This window comes from Mobula hypostoma, chromosome 9 (genome assembly GCF_963921235.1).
Source record: "Mobula hypostoma chromosome 9, sMobHyp1.1, whole genome shotgun sequence".
NCBI classification, from domain to species: Eukaryota; Metazoa; Chordata; class Chondrichthyes; order Myliobatiformes; family Myliobatidae; genus Mobula; species Mobula hypostoma.
In genome coordinates this window covers 31,995,047-32,018,213 of record NC_086105.1, presented here as the reverse complement: position 1 = coordinate 32,018,213, position 23,167 = coordinate 31,995,047, and the positions used below count along the sequence as shown (strand labels likewise).

The 23,167-nt window shown below is 42.4% G+C and overlaps 2 protein-coding genes across 24 annotated transcripts in view; one reads left to right on the top strand and one right to left on the bottom strand.

The window, feature by feature from the left end:
- Positions 1 to 1,755: 1,755 nt before the first annotated feature.
- The window catches only part of slc23a4 (solute carrier family 23 member 4), a 66,449-nt gene continuing 45,037 nt past the window's right edge, over positions 1,756 to 23,167 (bottom strand). Inside the window, exons 7-10 of one of the 2 annotated variants that reach the window (XM_063058004.1) lie at positions 19,005 to 19,169; positions 6,399 to 6,507; positions 5,377 to 5,472; positions 1,756 to 2,623 (exon numbers count right to left, since the gene is read on the bottom strand). In XM_063058004.1, coding sequence (XP_062914074.1) covers positions 2,400 to 2,623; positions 5,377 to 5,472; positions 6,399 to 6,507; positions 19,005 to 19,169 — 594 coding nt within the window. In that variant the 3' untranslated portion in view covers positions 1,756 to 2,399. The remainder of the gene's footprint in view (positions 2,624 to 5,376; positions 5,473 to 6,398; positions 6,508 to 19,004; positions 19,170 to 23,167) is intronic. The other variant, XM_063058003.1, reaches the window with a different exon arrangement.
- Positions 19,177 to 23,167, top strand: part of LOC134351618 (uncharacterized) — a 113,044-nt gene continuing 109,053 nt past the window's right edge. For 5 of the 22 annotated variants that reach the window (XR_010019196.1, XR_010019194.1, XR_010019200.1 and 2 more), the window contains exon 1: positions 19,214 to 19,746. The gene's annotated coding sequence lies outside the window, so the exon portion shown is untranslated. The other 17 variants (XM_063058007.1, XM_063058006.1, XM_063058008.1 and 14 more) reach the window with 10 other exon arrangements.

Genomic DNA, 23,167 nt, shown 5'->3' with positions numbered 1-23,167 from the left:
AGACTCTCTTACTCCGTCTATCACTGTCCATTGTAAAGAGGGCACTAGCAGAGTGACCAAATGCGTCATGCAGGACAGACTGGGCTATATAGTTGATGTCCTCTGCAGCAGACTTCATACTTTATAGTCGCCAAACAATTGATACTAGAATGTACAATCATCACAGTGATAATTGATTCTGTGCTTCCCGCTCTCTGGATTACAAATATTAAATATTAAAAAATATTAAAAATAGTAAAAAATAGTAAATATTAAAAATTTAATTTATAAACCATAAATAGAAAATAGAAAAATGGAAAGTAAGGTAGTGCAAAAAAAACTGAGAGGCAGGTCCGGATATTTGGAAGGTACGGCCCAGATCCGGGTCAGGATCCGTTCAGCAGTCTTATCACAGTTGGAAAGAAGCTGTTCCCAAATCTGGCCGTATGAGTCTTCAAGCTCCTGAGCCTTCTCCCAGAGGGAAGAGGAACGAAAAGTGTGTTGGCTGGGTGGGTCGTGTCCTTGATTATCCTGGCAGCACTGCTCCGACAGCGTGCGGTATAAAGTGAGTCCAAGGATGGAAGATTGGTTTGTGTGATGTGCTGTACTGTGTTCACAATCTTCTGCAGCTTCTTTCCGTCTTGGACAGGACAGCTTCCATACAAGGTTGTGATGCACCCTAGAAGAATGCTTTCTACGGTGCATCTATAAAAATTAGTGAGGGTTTTAGAGGACAGGCCAAATTTCTTTAGTTTTCTCAGGAAGTAAAGGCCCTGGTGGGCCTTCTTGGCAGTGAACTCTGCTTGGTTGGACCAAGTCAGGTCACTTGAAAGAATCTGAGATAAAAAAATTGATCTGCCTAATGTCTATCCAATGCTGCGGATCATTATGGTCCAGGAACTTAAAATATGAAAGGACAAAAGGATGGTGAATGGCAAATTCTGAAATTAAAGTCCACAGTTTTACGTTTATTGTATCTAATCTGGTTCATTGCTGCCAGTGTGGTTAAATCAGCTTATTCAAAATTCTTGTCTCTCACCAATGAAAGATAAGTGAGCTGATTTGAACCAATTACAAAGAATGAGCAAAATCGGCAGCCTTCATGTTGACAGTAGTCTTTTCCTAGATGCTGCCTGGCCTGCTGAGTTCCTCCAGCATTTTGTGTGTGTTGCTCGGATTTCCAGCATCTGCAGATTTTCTCTTGTTTGAGCTTTCACTATTAAGCTGGCCCAACAAGTGTTTACAGCTGTATATAGCGGACAATGTCAGCCAGCGGATGGTAAAGGGAGCAATGTGTGGGTTTGGGATCATCCTGTACTTTGGGATAGGCAGTGAAATGTTAGAGGTCACTTTTCTCCTTTTGTAGGCACGCACAATCTGTCATGGAAAAATACATGCAAGCATTTTACAACATTTTACAGGGTAGAAGGATGGGTGGCAGCTAAAAGAGACCATCATGTCACAGTCTACAGTTGAAATACGGCAGTAACAGTTTCAGATCACAGAACCTGAGGAGGTCTGGAAAGAGAAAGCAAGCTGTAAATATTAGCATCCTGCACACAAACTAGAAATGAAAGAATAACAAGCAACACACATAAAAGTTGCTGGTGAACGCAGCAGGTCAGGCAGCATCTCTAGGAAGAGGTGCAGTCGACATTTCAGGCCGAGACCCTTCGACCTGAAACGTCGACTGCACCTCTTTCTAGAGATGCTGCCTGGCCTGCTGCGTTCACCAGCAACTTTTATGTGTGTTGCTTGAATTTCCAGCATCTGCAGAATTCCCGTTGTTTAATGAAAGAATAACATCAGTTATTAACTTATTTACACGGAGAAACTCACCCCAAGATATTACTTAATCAAAATCTCTTGAATGCTGCCAGTTATTCTCTTTGTCATTAGGTTACATGAATTGCTAACAGATTGTGCTTTTCCACTAGTTTCACATCAGTTTAGGTCGGGTGGAGGCACCTCTCTGTCCTCTGCCATGGTAACTCACTCTAATGGGAAATCTGAACTGGCGGAAGTCCTACAGGTGAAGATCTACATTATAAAGCTCCAAGAAAAGTTTTGCATTGTTACTGATTAACTATCCTGAGTATACAATTACAGATCTTACATATGGAAAGGGAGACAAGCTGTTGGAAATGTTTTATTAATTGTCACAAGAAGAAAGGAATGAGAAAACATTATGAAAACAATTGAGGGAAGTGGAATGTGGTTACGGTAATGAGATGTGGCAGTGATGTTCTCTCATAACCTTGTAACCTCTGGCATTTACTTTTAGAAACTTCTGGAGAATTCTTAATTTGTTTCTTTGGTGCAGAGGAGATTAAAATTCTATTTTAGGAAAATATGAATGAAATATACAGCAATTCCATCTATTTGTGAAAATGGTTGATTCAAGTATTTTTCACATTGCATTAAAGTTGAGTTTCATTATGAATTACAGTGTTCACTTCCTTCTCCTCCTTTTCGGTAGGTTTCAGCTTTGGGCAGAAGGGGATGTATCTTGTCCAAGCACCAGTGCAACATCTGAAGCCAATGCCAAAAGGTAAGTTGTAGCAATCACTTTCAGTTGCTGCTTTATCACCATCAGCACAGAGAGATTGCTTCCAAGTGACTATACCCCGTTCCTTCTCTGAACCTGAAAAACATTAGACATTATTCTGGCACACAATCTGTTAAGGAACAACAATGGGCCTGTGTTTATGCATTTTGTAGTGAGTCCATTGCACATTGGGAATGCGTTTTGAGACATGCTGATATAGTCTCCATGCTTTCCCTATCATTCAAATAGCACTCGGGGTCACAAACCCTCTTGGATTGGTGAGGAGACTCGGACTGAAATGTAGATCTCCTGAGTGTTGCTTCTGGAGGATTGGAAGATCTACACACTTGAAATATTGCACTGCCATGATGTCTATCACTTTCTACGATGTCACCATCTCCCACAATGACCTGGTCCTCACCCCTTTATTCACTCACCCTGCTTCATATGCCATAAGTTGTCTGTGCCGGGTGGGAATTGGTGCAGGGATGTTGGCCACTGACTGAGGCTTGGAAATGGGGAAGGGAATGTTGTAAAGCAAGAGATGGTGAGAGACGGGTGGAAAATAATAATATGTATCGGGGTGACTACCAGTAGGCTGGGTGCATCTTCACCATAGGAGTGCTGCAGTTACAGGTGGTTCGCCACCACTTTCACATCTGGGCCATAACAGTAGATATAGGTCTTGCCAAAATCTGGGGAATCAATTAAAACAAAGGAATAGGAAGAAGTGGACCACAATGGGGCCAAGAGAAGTGGGGAGTTGGAAACTGAGTTTGGAGAAAAGGGAGAATAGCAGTGTGAGACGGAAATTCACAGGGAGAGAATGAATCAACATATGTCCAAACCAGAAGTTGGGTGGCGGGGGTGGGGGGGGAGGTGGTGCAAAAGAGGAAATGGAGCAAACTGCAATGGAGGCCAGAGGATATAAGGGAAGTGAAACAAGACTGGGAAATAACTGAGGCCATTTATGGATGGTTTGCTAGAGAGCCCTCAGCGTTCTTAAGGTTGAGCCTAGAACATCGTCTGAAAGAGGAATGAAATGCAGATTTTTAAGAAGGAATATGGGTATTTTGATATTTATTGCTTATTTATTTATTATTACTATTATTTCTTTTTGTACTTGCACAGTTCATTATCTTTTGCACATAGTTACATGCCCGAGCTGGTGCAGTCTTTCATTGATTCTATTATGGTGATTATTCTAGTTTGGATTTATTGAGTATGCCTGCAAGAGAATGAATCTCAAGATTGTATATGGTGACATATATATACTTTAATAATAAACTTACTTTGACTTTTGAATAACTGATCCATTCATTATGCATGATACTACATATAAACATTCAGTGAATGATCATATTACTGTTGGTTATGAGTAACCTGAATGTTACCAGTGTTAATAAGCATTAGTACAATTTCAGTGAGTTACTGTTAGATGCTCTGAAGATTAAGCTTCCCTACACATCCAATTTCCCTCTCAGCATTTTTGTCTTTGTCTACTCACACGTCCATTACTGCTTTCAAACATTTTTTGCATGAGACTTGCCAGAATGACACCAAAAGCAAAGGTACAGAATGACAAGAACTCAACCCTGATGGAAACACCAGAACCTGGTACAGGGTCTCAGCCTGAAAGGCCAGCCAGCCACCCTTCTGCCTCCACAGATGCTGCCTGACCAACTGAGTTCCTCCAGCAGTTTGCTTTGTGCTCCAGATTACAGTGCCTGCCATCTTTCACGTCTTCTCCAAAAAAAAACACCATGAAGTTATGCACCATATGTTACAGCATAGCAACTGATCAGGACCCATAGGTATCGCTTAAAACTTCTGGTCTTAGCTAAGGCCTGAGCAGATTAGATACGGCAAAGTTATTTCCCATGGTAGGGGAGCCCAGGACAAGAGGGCACAACTTCAGGATTGAAGGACGTCCATTTAGAACACAGATGCGGATAAATTATTTTAGTCAGAAGGTGGTAAATCTGTGGAATTTGCTGCCACGAGCGGCTATGGAGGTCAAGTCATTGGGTGCATTTAAGGCAGAGATAGGTAGGTTCTTGATTAGCTAGGGCATGAAAGGATTTGGGGAGAAGGCAGGACAGTGCGGATGACTGGAAGAATTGGATCAGCCATGATTGAACAGCGGAGCAGACTTGATGGATCGAATGGCCGATTTCTGCTCCTATACCTTTTGGTTGTATGGTCTTATGACACAGTGACCCTACTACTGCTGTACATATAGCCCCAGCAACATAAGCTGGATCCTGACCACAGGTGCTGTCAATGCAGAGTTTGCATCTTCTCCCTGTCACTGTGCGGGTTTCATTAGGGTGCTCTGGTTCCATCCCACTCTCCAAAGTCCTGGCGACAGGTCATTTGTCCCCCATAGATTCTCCTCGTGTAGCTGAGTAGTGGAAAATCAAGGAGGAGTCAATAGAGATATGGGGGATTGCAGGGAAATTAGTGGTGGAATGGGATTAATGGTATTTTCTGTGGATTTGTTTCTGGTGGAGTAACTTAACTAAATAAATGCTCAAGTAGCAATCTAAAGACCGGTGCCATGGTGATATCTGCAATCAATACAGTTTATGGGCAGTACCACAGAGGTCTGAATGAAATCTGGTGACTAAAGTTTGTATGAAAATGGTTAGAAAACAAATTGAATGCATCTGATTCCCACTGTGGAACAAGGTTGATTTCACTGGAAATGAATGCAAGCTAGAATGATGTTACTTCTTGTGTGTCTCTCTCCCTGCCAATGTCAATTTCATCCCCTTCATCCCAACTTCACTATCACAGGTCTAACGGCATTATGATTTCATTGTTTTAACAGAGTGATGGAAGCTTACCTGGTATGGTGTTATCCAGAAAAAAACCAAGAAATCCTCCAACGAACATACTGGTGGTTAAAAGTACACGGATGACTTGATCTACTGGAACTACTCCTGCAAAGCAGAATGTTTGGATTAATTGTGTGTGCACATTACAATTTTCATGGAACAACTCTGAGATTAAATAGAATTCCCCTATTTTTATACAATAAAGAAATGCTTTAGCCTTGATGGGATTGGAAAGATATGGAGAGACAGGGAATGTGGTTCTGCTTGCATTTACAGTTGGTTTGAGTCCATAAAGCTACAAAGGCATAGGAGCAGAATTAGGCCATTCAGCCCATCGAGTCTGCTCCATCAATCCATCATGGCTGATCCCAGATCCCACTCAACCCCATACACCTGTCTTCTTGCCATAACCTTTAATCCCCTGACCAATCAGGAAACTATTAATTTTCGCTTTAAGTATACCAACAGTCTTGGCCTCCACTGTAGTCTATGGCAGAGCTTCGCACAAATTCACTGCTCTCTGGCTAAAAAAAAATTCTTCTTTATCTTTGTTCTGAAAGGTTGCCCTTCAATTTTGAAGCTGTGCCCCCTAGTTCTTGACACCCCCACCACAGGAAACTTCCTCTCCACATCCACTTTATCTAGTCCTTTCAACATAAAAGGAATAGTGAGTCATCAGAGGAATGAGTGAAGAGGCCAAACAAAGGACTGTGTGATCTTGGAGGTACGAATGGGCATTTTCCTTCACAACTGGAAGCTCAGTTCTCATCCTTCTGTTGTAAAGCATCTCACATAAGTGCAGAAACATGAACCCATTTCCCACTGGTCCAGATCATCTAAACTATGTCAAACTGCACAGGTTCCCAACCTGGGGTCCATGGCATTAAAAATAGTTGGAAACCCCTGGTAAATGAATACTTATTGCTAATCTCACTTACATGTCACAAAGTATCAGGAATGTGATTTTTTAAATCAATTTATTTGGATAAATCCAGATCTAGACACAGACTTTGACGATGGTATAAATCTACCTGTTTGTATAGAATCTGGATGCTGATTCAACCAGTTGGGTACGGCCAGGCCAGCAAACGTGGAAAATCCAAAAATGAAGATATTTCTCGAAGAGTTCATATCCACAAACTAAAGGGGGGTGAGGGGGGCATGGAAAGGAATAGTGATTAAAGAAAATAATGCTTGGGCATTATCCAAGAGTTCAATGTTCTCAAGATGCTCTGACTTTTAATATAACAAACAATGATAAATAAAACAAAACTTCAAGTGAAGTGGAAACTCTTCAATCATTGCATAATGAAACAGAAATACAAAGTGTTATCATAACAAGGCATTCTAAGTCAAACGATTCTGCTGTTTATGGGTTAGAAATGCCTATTTTTCAGCGGTTGATTGGTCTCTGATGTGCTGGGCTGGGCAGGGATTGAGATGCTGGAGAGTTGGAAGTGCGTCATCTACCATGTTTACTGAAGACCAGAACTTCAGTATGCACAGCTCACATCCAAAACAGGTATGAAGTACTTCCTTTACTTTTCTCAGGGCGGATACTGGTTAATGAGGCCTGCCTGGGACCGCAGACTCTTCCACAGGTATGACAGGAGGTCGGTAACTAGTCAGACGGTGGGCAGCTTCTGAGATGATTGCTCCTTCCACCACTCACACGGAGCTTCTGTATGGTCCCAGTGCATGATCTTGAGGTTCTTAGTACCATCCTGAATGCTACTTGTCCTGGGCCAGGGACTGCCAGGAGACAGGGAGGATGTTGCACTTCTTCCAGGAGGTATCAGGTACATTCTTGAATCTTTGTTCTGATCACCTGGTTACCTCCTCTCACGTAAGGGCTGGGAATAATGTGCCTGTTTTGCGAACAAGGTGGCCTCCCTGCTGTATCAGGCTGAGACTCAGGGCAGGTGATGTCAGGCTGGAAAAGGGCTCTATCCCATGAGTTTGAAGGACTTTACAGTTAGCAGTGATGGAATTTCTCCAGTGGCTTGAGAAGGCTGCTGTAATGATCTATGAGTCCTTAATCTCCATTTGTTCATTTTCTCAATTGACTGAAAGCTGTGGTTAGGCAGGGAAGGAGTTTCTCATCATCTTAGCCATAAGATGGCAGTGTGGAAATGCAGATCGGCACACAGTCCGACAGAGAGCCCTTGAAAATGCTACGTGCTGCACTTCGAGCAATAAAGTTCTTCTAATACAAACATATTGGAATCTGATGCTGAGTAGAACAGAAGTTAATCCTATATTGAAAGATTGACCCTAGGTATTAGCTAGTCACTACAAGTGCTACAGAAGGCAATGGGACAGCTAAGCTGGGAAACCCCTATGTCGAAAGCTGCCTGTCGAAATTTCATGGATCAGCCTGCTGTTAGTATGGACTAGTTTCAGTGTTTACCTGGAGGCAGAAACACCCATAAACTCCCAGGCAGATGATGCAGCATTCTATCTGCTCCACAGCCAATATTCTCTGAAGAACAGTCACTACAGAACTGAAAATTATGCAGCAGCAGAGACTTAACCGTTCAAAGCCTCCCAGCTGAAAACTGTTCACCCCTCTGAAATCGCTCATGATTTGTCATCAACATGTTTTATCAAAGATAACTGCTGCCTTCTTTTCTCAGCAACCAATCATCTCCTTAGAATGCCCACTTCAACTTTACCTTTCAAGTCCCAAAATATGAAGGGCATGTGAACTTAATTTCCCTAAAGGTTTAAAAAACGATTCTGATACCCACCATTCCTGAAACCAGTTGGATGCCTTCAATGACAAGTACACCCTTTCTTTGGTAATGACACCCAAACTCTGCACAATACTTTGATGTCTCAGAAAGACCTGAACAACCATGGTGCTTTATTGAAAGTGTTCCAGAGATCCAGACAAACACACCCACTAGTTCCTGCTTATCTCTTCCACTAGCCACATCCCCGTAGAACTCTAGTACAGGGGTTCCCAACTGGAGTCCATGGACCCCTTCCTTAATGGTATTGATCCATGGCATTAAGAAGGTTGGGAACCCCTACTAGAGTCTCGTAGGTTAGTCAAACGTGATTCACCTTTTATAAATACAGGTTGGCTTTATGTAATTCTATTATTCATTTCAAAGGGTATTACACCCTTCACTATTCCATTTTGTCATTTTTCTTACCCCTGTTGTTAGGCCTACAGGTCAATTGTTCCTAATTTGCTTTCCCTCTCCTTTCTTCAACAGTGGGGTCACATTTTCTACTCGCCAGCCAACAGAGAAATTCCAGAATCTATAAAGTCCTAGAAGAGGACAACCAGTGCATCCACCTTTCAAAAGCCACTTCCCTTAAAACATTGGAAGGAGTTACTGTATGTATGGACCAGCAAATAGTACTTATAATATTGGGTTTGCTCAGGTGAGCTGAGATAAACAGGAGAAATACTGTGACCGTTGCAGACTTTAACCTTCATACAGACTGGACAAATCAAGGTTGTAATAAGCAAGGTGAATCTGGGATGGACAGCATCTAATCCTTGGGATTTAGCACTTTTCAATTTCACCAATTTCTCTGGAAGTGTTTATTGACTAATAGTTTCTTCAGGTCCTTATTCTCATTTAACCTTTGATTTTCTAATATATCTGTTAAGTTCTGTCTGTGGAGACAGAATAAAGTAATTGTTTAAACCCACTTCCGCTCCTTCCTTTCTCCCCATTATAAATGTTCCTGCCTCTGTCAGTAAGGGCCCATATTTATTCTCTCTGGTCTTTTCTTTTACACATCCCTATAGAGGTTTTTACCTCATTTTTTATGTTTCTTGTCAATTTACCTTATGTTCCAAACATGTTTTTTTTCTACCAGCTTCTTGCTTCTCTTTTGCTAAGTTTTAGAATGTCCCCAAACATTCAATGGTAGCACATAACAATGACTCCTTAGAGCTCGTCTGAGGAAACAGCTTAATTTCTACCTTTAACATCTCTCTTTTCCCTTTTCAAGGTGGATGAGGTTCTGTTGGAGAACCTGATGTAGAGTTACACTCAGACTTCTGTTCTTCGCAGTGGTGGGACCCCACCCAGGGGCTCACTACCTGCCACTTTTTGATATCCCAAGAACGTAGCGTAGAAGATGAGCCTGCCTTCGCTGCTCCGAGGCTTCGCAGCCCTGTGGATGGGCTGACTCTACACTAGTGCCACTGACTAAAGCATTGTAGAAAAAAATGCGGTTGTACGTTAGAACCAGAGTCTGGAGCTGAGTGTTTCCGGCACACCCACTGAGAGATAGTTGCCCGTAGGTGTTCTGTAGGTGCATCATTTTCAGCTGAAGTCAGCAGGTGAACTTCCGTCTAATAATAACAGTGGAATTTGCACCTCATTTAATTCATCTGACTTGAAGAACACTGGATTCTGTTCTTCAGGGTACAGTACTTTCCTTATCTTATCTCCATTTCTAATTAGTGACCTGGTGACGGGCGGCCAGCAGTAGTGAGCACATTTATACCCTTGCACCAAATGGATGCTGTTCTGAATCTGAAAATGCAGATTCATCATGGGAAACAACTTTGCCACATCCACTCTGTCCATGCCTTTCAACATTCAAAATGTTTCTATGAGGTCTCCCCTCATTCTTCTAAACTCCAAGGAATACAGTCCAAGAGCGGACAAACATTCCTCACATGTTAACCCCCTCATTCCCGGAATCATTCTAGTGAATCTTCTCTGTACCCTCTCCAACGTCAGCACATCCTTTCTTAAATAAGGAGACCAAAACTGCCCACAGTACTCCAAGTGAGGTCTCACCAACACCTTATAGAGCCTCAACATCACATCCCTGCTCCTATACTCTATTCCTCTAGAAATGAATGCCAACATTGCATTCGCCTTCTTCCCTACTGACTCAACCTGGAGGTTAACTTTAAGGGTATCCTGTACGAGGACTCCCAAGTCCCGTTGCATCTCCGAACTTTGAATTCTTTCCCCATTTAAATAATAGTCTGCCCGTTTATTTTTTCTGCCAAAGTGCATAACCATACACTTTCCAACATTGTACTTCATTTGCCACTTCTCTGCCCATTCTTCCAATCTATTCAAGTCTCTCTGCAGACTCTCCATTTCCTCAGCACTACCGGCCCCTCCACCTATCTTCGTATCGTCAGCAAACTTAGCCACAAAGCCATCTATTCCATAATCCAAATCGTTGATGTACAATGTAAAAAGAAGTGGCCCCAACACGGACCCCTGTGGAAAACCACTGGTAACCGGCAGCCAACCAGAATAGGATCCCTTTATTCCCACTCTCTGTTTCCTGCCAATCAGCCAACGCTCTATCCACGTATGTAACTTTCCCATAATTCCATGGACTCTTATCTTGTTAAGTAGCCTCATGTGTGGCACCTTGTCAAAGGCCTTCTGAAAATCCAGATATACAACATCCACTGCATCTCCCTTGTCTAGCCTACTGGTAATTTCCTCAAAAAATTGTAATAGGTTTGTCAGGCAGGATTTTCCTTTAAGGAATCCATGCTGAGTTCTGCCTATCTTGTCATATGCCTCCAGGTACTCTGTAACCTCATCCTTGACAATCGACTCCAAGAACTTCCCAACCAGCGATGTCAAGCTAACAGGTCTATAATTTCCTTTTTGCTTCCTTGCCCCCTTCTTAAATAGCGGAGTGACATTTGCAATCTTCCAGTCTTCCGGAACCATGCCAGAATCTATCGACTTTTGAAAGATCATCGCTAATGCCTCGGCAATCTCCACAGCTACTTCCTTCAGAACACGAGGGTGCATTCCATCTGGTCCAAGAGATTTATCTACCTTTAGACTATTCAGCGTCCTGAGTACTTTCTCTGTCGTAATTGTGACTGCGTACACTTCTCTTCCCTGCCACCCTTGAGTGTCCGGTATATTGCTGATGTCTTCCTCAGTGAAGACTGATGCAAAATACTCGTTCAGTTCCTCTGCCATCTCCTTATCTCCCATTACAATTTCTCCAGCATCATTTTCTATCAGTCCTATATCTACTCTCACCTGTCTTTTACTCTTTATATACTTGAAAAAGCTTTTAGTATCCTCTTTGATATTATTCTGCTAGCTTCCTTTCATAGTTAATCTTTTCCCTCTTAATGACCTTCTTGGTTTCCTTTTGTAAGGTTTTAAAAACTTCCCAATCCTCTGTCTTCCCACTAATTTTTGCTTCCTTGTATGCCCTCTCCTTTGCTTTAACTTTGGCTTTGACTTCTCTTGTCAACCATGGTTGCATCCTTTTTCCACTCGAAAATTTCTTCTTTTTTGGAATATACCTGTCTTGCACCTTCCTCATTTCTCGCATAAACTCCAGCCACTGCTGCTCTGCTGTCTTTCCCGCCAGTGTCCCTTTCCAGTCAACTTTGACCAGTTCCTCTCTCATGCCACTGTAATTTCCTTTACTCCACTGAAATACCGACACATCAGATTTCGGCTTCTCTTTTTCTAATTTCACAGTGAACTCAATCATGTTATGATCACTGTCTCCTAAGGGTTCCTTCACCTCAATCTCTCTAATCACCTCTGGTTCATTACACAATACCCAGTCCAGTACAGCCGATCCCCTAGTGGGCTCAACAACAAGCTGTTCTAAAAAGCCATCTCGCAGACATTCTACAAATTCTCTCTCTTGACATCCAGTGCCGACCTAATTTTCCCAATCTACTCGCATATTAAAATCTCCCACAATTATCATAACACTGCCCTTCTGACAAGCCTTTTCTATTTCCAGTTGTAATTTGTAGTCCACATCCCTGCAGCTGTTTGGAGGCCTATAAATAACTGCCATCAGGGTCCTTTTACCCCTGCTATTTCTTAGCTCAACCCATAAAGATTTTGCACCTTCCGATCCTATATCACCTCTTTCTAATGATTTAATATCATTTCTTACCAATAAAGCCACGCCTCCCCCTCTGCCTACCTTCCTATCCTTCCGATACACCGTGTATCCTTGGACGTTCAGCTCCCAGAGACATGCATCCTTTAGCCAGGTCTCAGTGATGGCCACAATATCATACCTGCCAATCTGTAGCTGTACGATGAGATCATCCACCTTATTCCTTATGCTGCGTGCATTTAAGTACACCTTAAGGCCAGTATTTGATACTTTTCGCTTTGATTTCACTGCAACTTTATTGCACTGCAACTCATCCCAATAGCTACAAATTTGCCCCATCTCCTGCCTGTCTTTCCTGACATCTTTACTGTTCACTATCTTAGATTTATTTCTGTTTTCCCCTTCCTCCGCTCTGTCATTCCGGTTCCCATCCCCCGGCCAAATTAATTTAAACCCTCCCTAACAGCTCTATTAAACTTTCCCGTCAGGATATTGGTCCCCTTCGGGTTCAGGTGTAACCTGTCCTTTTTGAAGAGGTCATACTTCCCCCAGAAGAGATCTCAATTATCCAAGAATCTGAAGCCCTGCCCCCTACTCTCCAGCCAACAGAGAAATTCCAGAATCTGTAAAATCCTGGAAGAGGACAACCAGTGCATCCACCTTTCAAAAGCCATTTCCCTTAAAACATTGGAAGGGGTTATTGTATGTATGGACCAGCAAATAGATAAACAGAGATAAACAGGAGAAATACCATGACCGTTGCAGACTTTAACCTTCATACAGACTGGACAAATCAAGGTTGTAATAAGCAAGGTGAATCTGGGATGGACAGCATCTAATCCTTGGGATTTAGCACTTTTCAATTTCACCAATTTCGCTGGAAGTGTTTATTGACTAATAGTTTCTTCAGGTCCTTATTCTCATTTAACCTTTGATTTTCTAATATATCTGTTAAGTTCTGTCTGTGGAGACAGAATAAAGTAATTGTTTAAGCCCACTTCCGCTCCTTCCTTTCTCCCCGTTATAAATGTTCCTGCCTCTGTCAGTAAGGGCCCATATTTATTCTCTCTGGTCTTTTCTTTTACACATCCCTATAGAGGTTTTTACCTCATTTTTTATGTTTCTTGTCAATTTACCTTATGTTCCAAACATGTTTTTTTTCTACCAGCTTCTTGCTCCTCTTTTGCTAAGTTTTAGAATGTCCCCAAACATTCAATGGTGGCACATAACAGTGACTCCTTAGAGCTCGTCTGAGGAAACAGCTTAATTTCTACCTTTAACGTCTCTCTTTTTCCTTTTCAAGGTGGATGGGGTTCTGTTGGAGAACCTGATGTAGAGTTACACTCAGACTTCTGTTCTTCGCAGTGGTGGGACCCCACCCAGGGGCTCACTACCTGCCACTTTTTGATATCCCGAGGAAGCAGCGTAGAAGGTGAGCCTGCCTTCGCGGCTCCGAGGCCTCATGGCCCTGTGGATGGGCTGACTCTACACTAGTGCCACTGACTAAAGCATTGTAGGAGAAAATGCAACATTGGGAACAGTGGGTTGGTGTTGGGGGCTCTGCACTCAGCGAATAGCGCACTCTCTCCTCTCTCTCTCTCGTTGGTGGGGGAGAGTTTGTTGCCGATTCACAAGTCGGAGAACTCGGACGACAAAGCAAAGCGGCAGACTTTATCATCACAAATCAGTGAGTCGTTTTGTTAAGTTTCCCCAGTCGCTGTAAAAGGGGGACACATCTCTGTCCCTTTATTGGAGAGCGAGAGAGCCTGTGGCTTGTCAGATTGTTGGGGTGAACAATTAGTTTTTGTTGTATTGCAAATCATGTTCTCTCTTGGGGGCTTTGCTGTTGCTTGCTTGGTGAGTGGAGGGTGCTGATGCTTTTTTTTGTTGAAGTGGGGGTGGGGGAGGGTCATTGCTTTGATGCTGCTTGTGTGTGGGGAGGAGTGGGGGGACTTTGGGGTTCTAATATTTTTACTGTCACTCATTCTTTGGGGCGCTCTTCTGTTTTTGTGGATGTCTGCAAAGAACAAGAATTTCAGGTTGTAAATTGTATGCATTTCTCTGATATTAAATGGAACTATTGAACTATTGAACTCAGTGATACAGCAATCTCTTGCAACTTTATATAGCTCTTCCTAGGATTTAATATTAACTTTGATTTCATCCATTAAAAGAATATATTTTTTCCCCAACATTTTAATTATTTATTTAAATGCTGATCTCTGCCTGTTACTGTCATATATTCATTATTAATCAACCACAGCCGATTCTCCTTTCATAGTTTCATGGTCTAGCTTGTTTAGATTGAAGACCCAGGTTTTGTGCTGAACCATATCATTTTATGGTTGTTCTTATCCAAGGATTCACTGACAAGAGAATCATCAGTTAGCCCTTTGTCATTACACAAAGAAGATCAAAGTATCTTATATTAAAATCAGATATTTCTGGGAACATATATCAGGTCAGGCAACAATTATGAAATGAGAAGCAAAGTTAACATTGAATGTCCTATCCAGAGGTGCTGTCTAACCTGTTGAATGTTTCCTGTATTTTTCAGAGTTTATTTCAGATTTCCAGCATCTGCTCTATTTGATTTTCCCTGACTCTAAAATACCCCTTTCTCTTGCTGGTTGCTTGACATGCAAAACTTTCAAAAATAATCCCATAATTAAATTTCATTATAATTTCAGATTTTATTTGTCTAATCTGAATGTACATTAAAGTCTAAAATGCTTATGGCATTTCTCCTATTATATACAACTCTGATTTACTGAGTTATGTCACACCAATATTACAAGAGCAATTTGGTGGTTCATCACCAACTCCTGCAATGTTTTCTGTCCTTTGCCATTCCTAAACTTGATTCAAAGTGTTTCTAGTTCTTCACTGTGAAGAGTCAACCGTGATCATTCTCTACATGGAAGTGAGAGTCTCCTATGATAATTATATTACCCCTGAAACGTGCATAAATAATTTCTTGATTTGGGCCACACCCGATATTAAAATTTTGGTTGTCTTTCAATAATGGTTATAAATGTTTATTGCTGATTGCTATACGTGTAGGCCAAGATCATGTCTCATCACCGCACTGGTTCCCTTCCCCTTCCTTGTTGCCATGCTTCAGAAATGGCAATGAGATCTACCAATTTCAATTCTAGTGTGTCTCTAATTCAGTTACCTTTTTGTAAATCCTTAAGGAGTTCTGATACAGTGCCTTTAATTTTATCACTGGCATTTTCTATACTTTAATAACCTTTACTAACTGACTTTGTATGCTTGACATCTACTTCTTTCACTGAGTCCTGATGAAGGGTCTTGGCCCAAAATGTCGACTGTGCTCTTCTCCATAGGTGCTGCCTGGCCTGCTGAGTTCCTCCAGCACTTTGTGTGTGTTGCATTTCCAACATCTGTAGATTTTCTCTTTTTTGTACTTTTTCTCTTTTTTCTTTTCTAATTTCCCCTTCCCCCTTTATTTCTCTCATTCCCGAATTTCCTTCAAGGTTCTCTTCTCACTGCCAAGCTGGTTTAAAATCTCTTTCATAGGGCTAGCAAACACTTCAGCAAAGGTATTGGTTCCAGTCAGCCTTCACATTCATGTTAACCCTGAGCCTGGGTTTGTTGCTAATCTACCCACTTTCTCCTTTCATATCTTTTCAACTTACATGCCTTATGGAATAGAGTATAGAATCCTAGCAGAGAGGAGGCCATTCAGCCCATCAAGTTTGTGCCAACTCTTTCAAAGAGCTGTTCAGTTTAGTTATATATCCCACCCTTCCCCCAGTACTCTGTAAATTCCTCTTCACGGACAGAAACAGGTGTCTTTTGGAATTCGTTTCCAATGTTTCTTCTAATAGTGTCTTCCAAATTTTAATCAATCTGTGAGTAAAGAGATCTCTTCTCATTTCCAAGCTTTTGCTAGTTTCACTTCCGAACCACTTGCATAAGAGATGTTTCCATTTTTACTAATTTTTTAAATCAATTTGAATATTCCTATTAGATTCCCTTCTCACTTTTTCCATTCAAGTCAATCAGCTTCAGCTTCTCCAGCCTCTCTAGGTAAATGAAGACCAGCACCAGTGATCTCATCCTGATGAATGGCCTTTGTACGTTCTGCAAGACTATCTGTTCTCCTGAAATGCAATAACCAAGTTGTACTAACAGCTTTTCTTCCAAAGTGCAAGGATCTGCATATAATTGCATTGAATTATGTCTATCTGTCAGTCTCATTAGTTTATCTTTGTCTTTCTGATGTCTCCTACCACGTGCCTCACTAGTTATCACATTGGCATGTTTAGTAGATCCACAGATTTGTCTTCCCTTTGCTATAGACAAGGCTATTCACATATAGTGAAGTCTTGTCAAGCTCCTTCCTGTTAAAGCTAGGGCTGGAGAGACATGGCGATGCTTTACAAGGAAACAAAACTCCTAACTCATCTATTACACTTTTTTTGCAATCTGTAACCTGTAATTTCCCTTTGGGAGCTGGATTTTTGAACCATCTGTATGACCTGCATTTTTGCGCTTTGCTGAAGGATTCAGCAAATTGGTCTCTTGAAAATGCAGGTATGGCTGCGGTGGCCATCGCTGGAGCAGAATTACGGCCGGATCAAAGTGCTGGGGCCGGGGCCCGAGGGTTAAAAATGAACTGATGTTTGGCTGATTTAAGAGCCAACTAGATAAAAAGGATAAGGTGTCAAGGCCGATGGTGAAGGACAAACGCCTTCATCTCACTACTCTACGTGGTTTACTTGCCTCAGCATTGAACTGACTCTGCATCTGTGGCCTGCAACCATTAGTACTCGCCTCAGCACTGAACTGGCTCCGTGGCTGTGGCCTGCAACCATTAGTACTTGCCTCAGCATTGAACTGACTCTGCATCTGTGGCCTGCAACCATTAGTACTCGCCTCAGCACTGAACTGGCTCCCTGGTTGTACAACCATTAGTACTCGCCCCAGAACTGAACTGGCTCCGTGGCTGTGGCCTGCAACCATTAGTACTCGCCTCAGCACTGAACTGGCTCCGTGGCTGTGGCCTGCAACCATTAGTACTCGCCTCAGCACTGAACTGGCTCCGTGGCTGTGGCCTGCAACCATTAGTACTCGCCCCAGCACTGAACTGGCTCCGTGGCTGTGGCCTGCCATCATCGGGCTTCTGGACCAGCTTCAGTCATCTCACCACTGAACTGGCTCCGTGGCTGTGGACTCACTTCTGGGGAGTCTGTGCTCAATATTCTGCATGTTATTTGTTTGCTTTTTTATTGCTTGCGCTATCTGTTCTTTTTATTTGCACATTTGGTGTTCTGACGGTTTTTGTTGAGTGGGATTTTTTAATGGGTTTTCGTGTGCTTCTTTGTTTTGTGGCTGCCTGGATGAAGATGAATTGCAAAGTTGTACATGGTTCACATACTTTAAGAATAAAGGTACTTTAATTTTGAGCTTTTCAACTTCATAATATTGAAAATAATTTAAGCTAGTAAGATACTGTTGGGGTGCAGTCACCACTGTAATGTTTGAAAGGCAGCTATTTATGCATAGTAGGTGCTAAAATACAAAGTGTTATTCATCTAATGATTTTGAATATTCGCTGTGGCTAGAGTATAGGCCAGGATACATGCAATAACTCTTCTGCAAAATATCGCCACAGGATTAATATCTTGAAACAGCAGATGGGGGTGCGATTTTCAGTACCTCTCACCAGATAAACTGCTCTTCTGACTATATGGAAATCTCTGAGTTCTGCTCAGATCTCTGGTGTGGAACTTAAGCTCAAACCTATCTCTCTCCGAGGTGGGAATGCTACAGAAGAGCCACAACTGACAGGAAATATGATGCTCCAGAAAATCTACCCAGTCAGAAAAGCAACCATTCATCACACTCTGCCACGGGAATTTGTACCCAAGTTACACCTGTTCCTGTAAACCTGTGTGTTACTCTTTTCCAAGTTAACGTAGTACTTCAAACGGCATTGAAGTACTATATATTGAGCTCCCTTTGCTAATTCCTGTTAATTCAACTATCTTATTCAGATTCCCTGTACATGATTTGACTTTCATTGCTTTTCCATGTGAGAAAGAATTTTGTTTTGTGTAATAGTTATAACCTATAGGTTATCTCACCTTTAATAGTTTCCCGCAGTTAGATATACAGCATGCTATCTCATTAGCAGGTTTATATGCAACTCCCTCTTTGGCAAAGAGGTGCATATAGATCTGTGCTCAGGCTGCACTCCATATCTAAGGTGGATTTGAAAAACGTAGGCAAGATCTTTGTTCCCTCCATCCTGTTACCTATCAGCAGTATATTTGGGGAAGATGACTTGCTAGCTTTGAATGACACCAACCTATTTAGCACTCTTTTTATATTCTTTTATCTTATCCAGTATATCCATGCCTTCTTCCTCTAGTGCTCTAATCAACCCACACTGCCATATATCATGAAGTGACGAGCAGTTGTACGTTAGGACCAGAGTCTGGAGCTGAGTGTTTCTGGCACGTCCACCGAGAGATAGCCACCCATAGGTGTTCTGTAGGTGCATCATTTTCAGCTGAAGTCAGCAGGTGAACTTCCGTCTAATAATAACAGTGGAATTTGCACCTCATTTAATTCATCTGACTTGAAGAACACTGGATTCTGTTCTTCAGGGTACAGTACTGTCCTTACTTATCTCCATTTCTAATTAGTGACCTGGTGAATGGCGGCCAACGGCAGTGAGCACATTTGCACCCTTGCACCAAATGGATGCTGCTCTGAATCTGAAAATGCAGAGTTGTTTGGTCAATTGGAAAGACTGAACATTGTACCTGTAAATTTGAAATTCCAACAGCTGTAATAATGCTGAACATCACCATCAACATTCCACCAATTACTGGTGGTGGGATGGTGCTAAAAATTGCTCCAATTTTTACGAGCATTCCCACACAAATCATTAATAATCCACTGGTGAGAATAACAATTCGGCTCCCCACCTGAAACAAGAACAAAGAGAGAGATTGCACTAGTACACAGTGTACTATTTCAGATTAATACATTATCCATTCCTTTCAAAACCACATTTATCAATTTACAACCATCAATTATTACCTTTCTGCATGTTTCAACCTGAGGAGACTGCTCCTAACACACTTTATGCACTGGCTATGCTGAGTCGGATTAGGAAATGTTCAGTCTGTTGGGCTGCAAGTGATTGCCCCACTCACTCTCTCATACAAGCAGCATTTGCACAGAGAGACTGGCTGAAGATTGCTGCTGAAAACTGGCGGGTGGTCGTAAGAGAAACCAAGAAGCACAGTACTTGCAGAAACCTGTCGTGGAGGAATCCGAAGACCCACAATCTTCTGAGAGGGGAAAATACTCCTTGTCTCAATGTTAAGAACCAGCTGCTTACACAGAGGCAGGATTCTACACTTCTCCATTGGACAAAACATCTTCTCTGTACCTGTAAAACACCACTAAGCCTTACATTTATTCATTGAGATTGCCACTGATTCTTCTAACCTACTTTTATGGAGAAACCTCACATCTCTGCAAATTGTAACTTGCCGGGTAAGTTATGTGCAGACAAATTGATCACCAGGAGAGGTAAGGGAAGAGACGTGATCCCCCTGTGGCCGTTCCTCTCAGCGTCATGCTGGGGCGGGGTTAGCTATCAGGCTGCCGAAGCAGCAGTTTGGTCAGTGGCACATTGGCTGGCTCAGAGGCTCAGCAGTGAGAGTCGAAGTCAGGCAGGGTAACAGTGATAGGAGATACCAGTTAGAGAGACAGACGGGGTCTGCGCCTTGACCAATATCGTTGTGTCCTCTCTAGCCCCAGGCAAGGTCCTGGAGGACTGGCAAGTAGCTAATGCTCAATTATTCAAAAAGAGAAATAGGGATAATCCTGGAAAATATAGAACAGTGAGTCTCACGTTAGTCATGAAGAAGTTACTGGAGAGGATTCTTGGGGATAATATTTATGAAAATTTGGTAAATTGTGGCCTAATTAGACACAGTCAGCATGGCTCTGCACAGGGCAAATGGTGTTTTACTAACTTGACTGAGTTTTTCAAGGAGGTGACGAAGGCAATTGATGAAGGTAGAGGTATAGATGTTATCTACATGGATTTTAGTAAGGTGCTTTACAAGTTCCCTCAAGGAAGTCTCATCCAGACAATTAAGATGCATGGGATCCATGGTGAACTGGACATTTGGAGTCAGGATTGGTTTGACCATAGAAGACAGAGGGTAGCCGTCAATGGAACTTATTCTGGCTGTAGGCCTGCAACTACAGGAGCTCTTCAGGAGGCTGCACTTGGACCTCTGCTATCTGTGACCTGGATGAAAATATAGATGGGTGAATTGGCAAGTTTGCCAATGATACAAAGATTGGTGCTGCTGTGGATAGTGTAGAAGAATGGCAAATGATACAGTAGGATTTTGATCAATTGCAGATATGGGCAGAAAAATGGAGTTTAACTTGCTAAATGTAAAGTGTTGCACTTGGGAGTTTAAATGTAAAGGCAAGGCCCTTAACAGTGCTGATATATAGAGGCAAATTGCAGTCCAAGTCCATAGGTCCCTGTGAGTGGTTACACAGCTTGAAAGGGTAGGAAAGAAGGCCAATAGCAAGCTTGCCTTTATTATTAACGAAATGAGTTCAAGAGTTGGGACATTGTGTTGCCGCTTTATAGGAAACTCTAGTTAAGCTGCACTTACATTCATTTCTGGTTGCTTCATTATAGAAAGGATGTCAACGCTTTGGAGAGGATGTAGAAGAAGTTTACCAGGTTGCTACCTGGAATAGAGGACATGTGAAGTAAGGAGAGGCTGGACAAATTTTAGGTTGTTTTCTCTGCAGCAGTGGAGGCTGAGGGCAGATTTTATAGAGTTTTTAAAGCTTGTTGTGTGCATTCATGTATATTTTGACCTTTATGGGTTGCCGTCGAGTTTCCCTGCTTGTTGCATACTGAACACCATGTGAGAGGACATCCTGGGTAGGTTACTTACAAGCAAAATAAACAGCAGCATGTTACTGCTCTCCTCTCCGTCTCTTGTGTGTGTGTTATTCACGGCCACCTGGCTTCCCAGTACCGCAAACATAACAACTATGAAAGGCATAGATAGATTAGAAAGCCAGTATTTCCCCCCTGTTAAAAAGTCCAATACCAGAGGCCACACGTTTAAACTGAGAGAGGATAAATTTCACAAAGACATCCAGAGAGTGATGGGTGCTTGGAATATGCTGCTGGGGTGGTGGTGGGACAAATATAACCGAGGTGTTAAAGAAGACTCTTGGATTGGTGCATGAATGTGCAGGACATGGAAGAATATGGATATTGTGTAGGCAGAAGAGATCAGTTTTAAATTGGGCATTTGATTACTAATTTGGTTGGTTTGACACAACATCATGGACCAAAGGACCTGCATCTATGTTGCAGTATTGTATGTTCTCACTGAGCTGGGAAGACAAGTAACCATACATATCAGGATGGCAGCACTGGCTCTACGGTGACCTGTGCCATGGTTCATGACGGTTTCGTACGGACGGTTGGTCAGGAGTCTGTACAAAACAGAGCTCCCCACAGTGGTCGAAAATGATCAAAACGAAGACAGGCTAAATCAAGACATTATGCTGAGTATTAGGGTGTGATTTGAGCTGAAATTGATGTTTCAGTGGCCACAGGGATACATTCCAGAAGGACCATACAGTTTTCCAGGTGCAAAAGGCGTGCTGCGTTTCTGCTAAGCAAGGTGACACTACATCTGAGTGAGTAATTTCCTGCACAAAGGTGGCATGACTGAGGTCATCTTCACACTCCTCTTCACAATCTCCTTTGCATTGTCAGATAGCACTGGAAGCACTCTCTGAGGAGAGAAAGAAGGCAGAAGAAACTAAACTCCCATAATTTTGGTCTATCAGCTGGACACCTAGGATTATAATCTAGTAATGGTCAATTAGCTTGACCTCGGCTATTTTCCTTCTGAAAATTACCTATTAAACGGAGTGCCTTACATTCTTATGCAGCCTGTGCCCTCTTGCTCCACTCAGCTGTGGCACGGAGCTGTGGCTGGTGCTGCTGTTTCCCAGGCGCCTCACTTCCCTCTCAGGTTTTAGCTTCTTTGCTCTTTCCCCCCCCCCCCCCCATTGTCTTCCACTATCAGGTTGGTGCTGCATGCACTAGAATGCGATGAAGTCTCCACAACTGGCTGATGAACAATGAAGACAACTAAACTTCATCTTCAGAGGATGGACGGCATCTTCTACAATATTTTATTGTAGTTGCTTGGCTCTTATGTCTACTGTTAGCTGCTGAAGATGGCAAGTCGAGTCAAGTCGCTTTTTATTGTCATTTCGACCATAAGCTGCTGGTACAGTGCACAGTAAAAACGAAACAACATTCCTCCAGGACCATGGTGCTACATGAAACAACACAAAACTACACGAGACTATGTGAGACAGCACAAGGCTACACTGGACTATGTAAAACAACATAAAAACTGCACTAAACTACAGACCTGCACGGGACTGCATAAAGTGCACAAAACAGTGCAGGCATTACAATAAATAATAAACAAGACAATAGGCACAGTAGAGGGCAATAGGTTGGTGTCAGTCCAGGCTCTGGGTATTGAGGAGTCTGATGGCTTGGGGGAAGTGCAGATCACGTCGGATGTATTTAGAGGGGACCGTGTAGCGAAGTTCAGAATGACATCACAGCAGACGAGAGCTTGCTAATCTCATCCCTGTACAACACAGGCAGTGTAATGTGACAGTCTGAAACAGTCATGGCAGAGTCAAAAACAGAGATGATCTCAGAAGGGAAGGCTAGAAGAAACAAATGACTTTTTCCCAAAAGAAGAGCAAGGAAGTAGACAAGAGGATAAAGGAAAGCATCAGTATCTACAGATCGTCAGGGTGGGAACCTGGAAGCAAGATGGTCTGAAAACAGAGGTATGGAGATGGAGAGGCTTTAAAGATAACCAAAGTA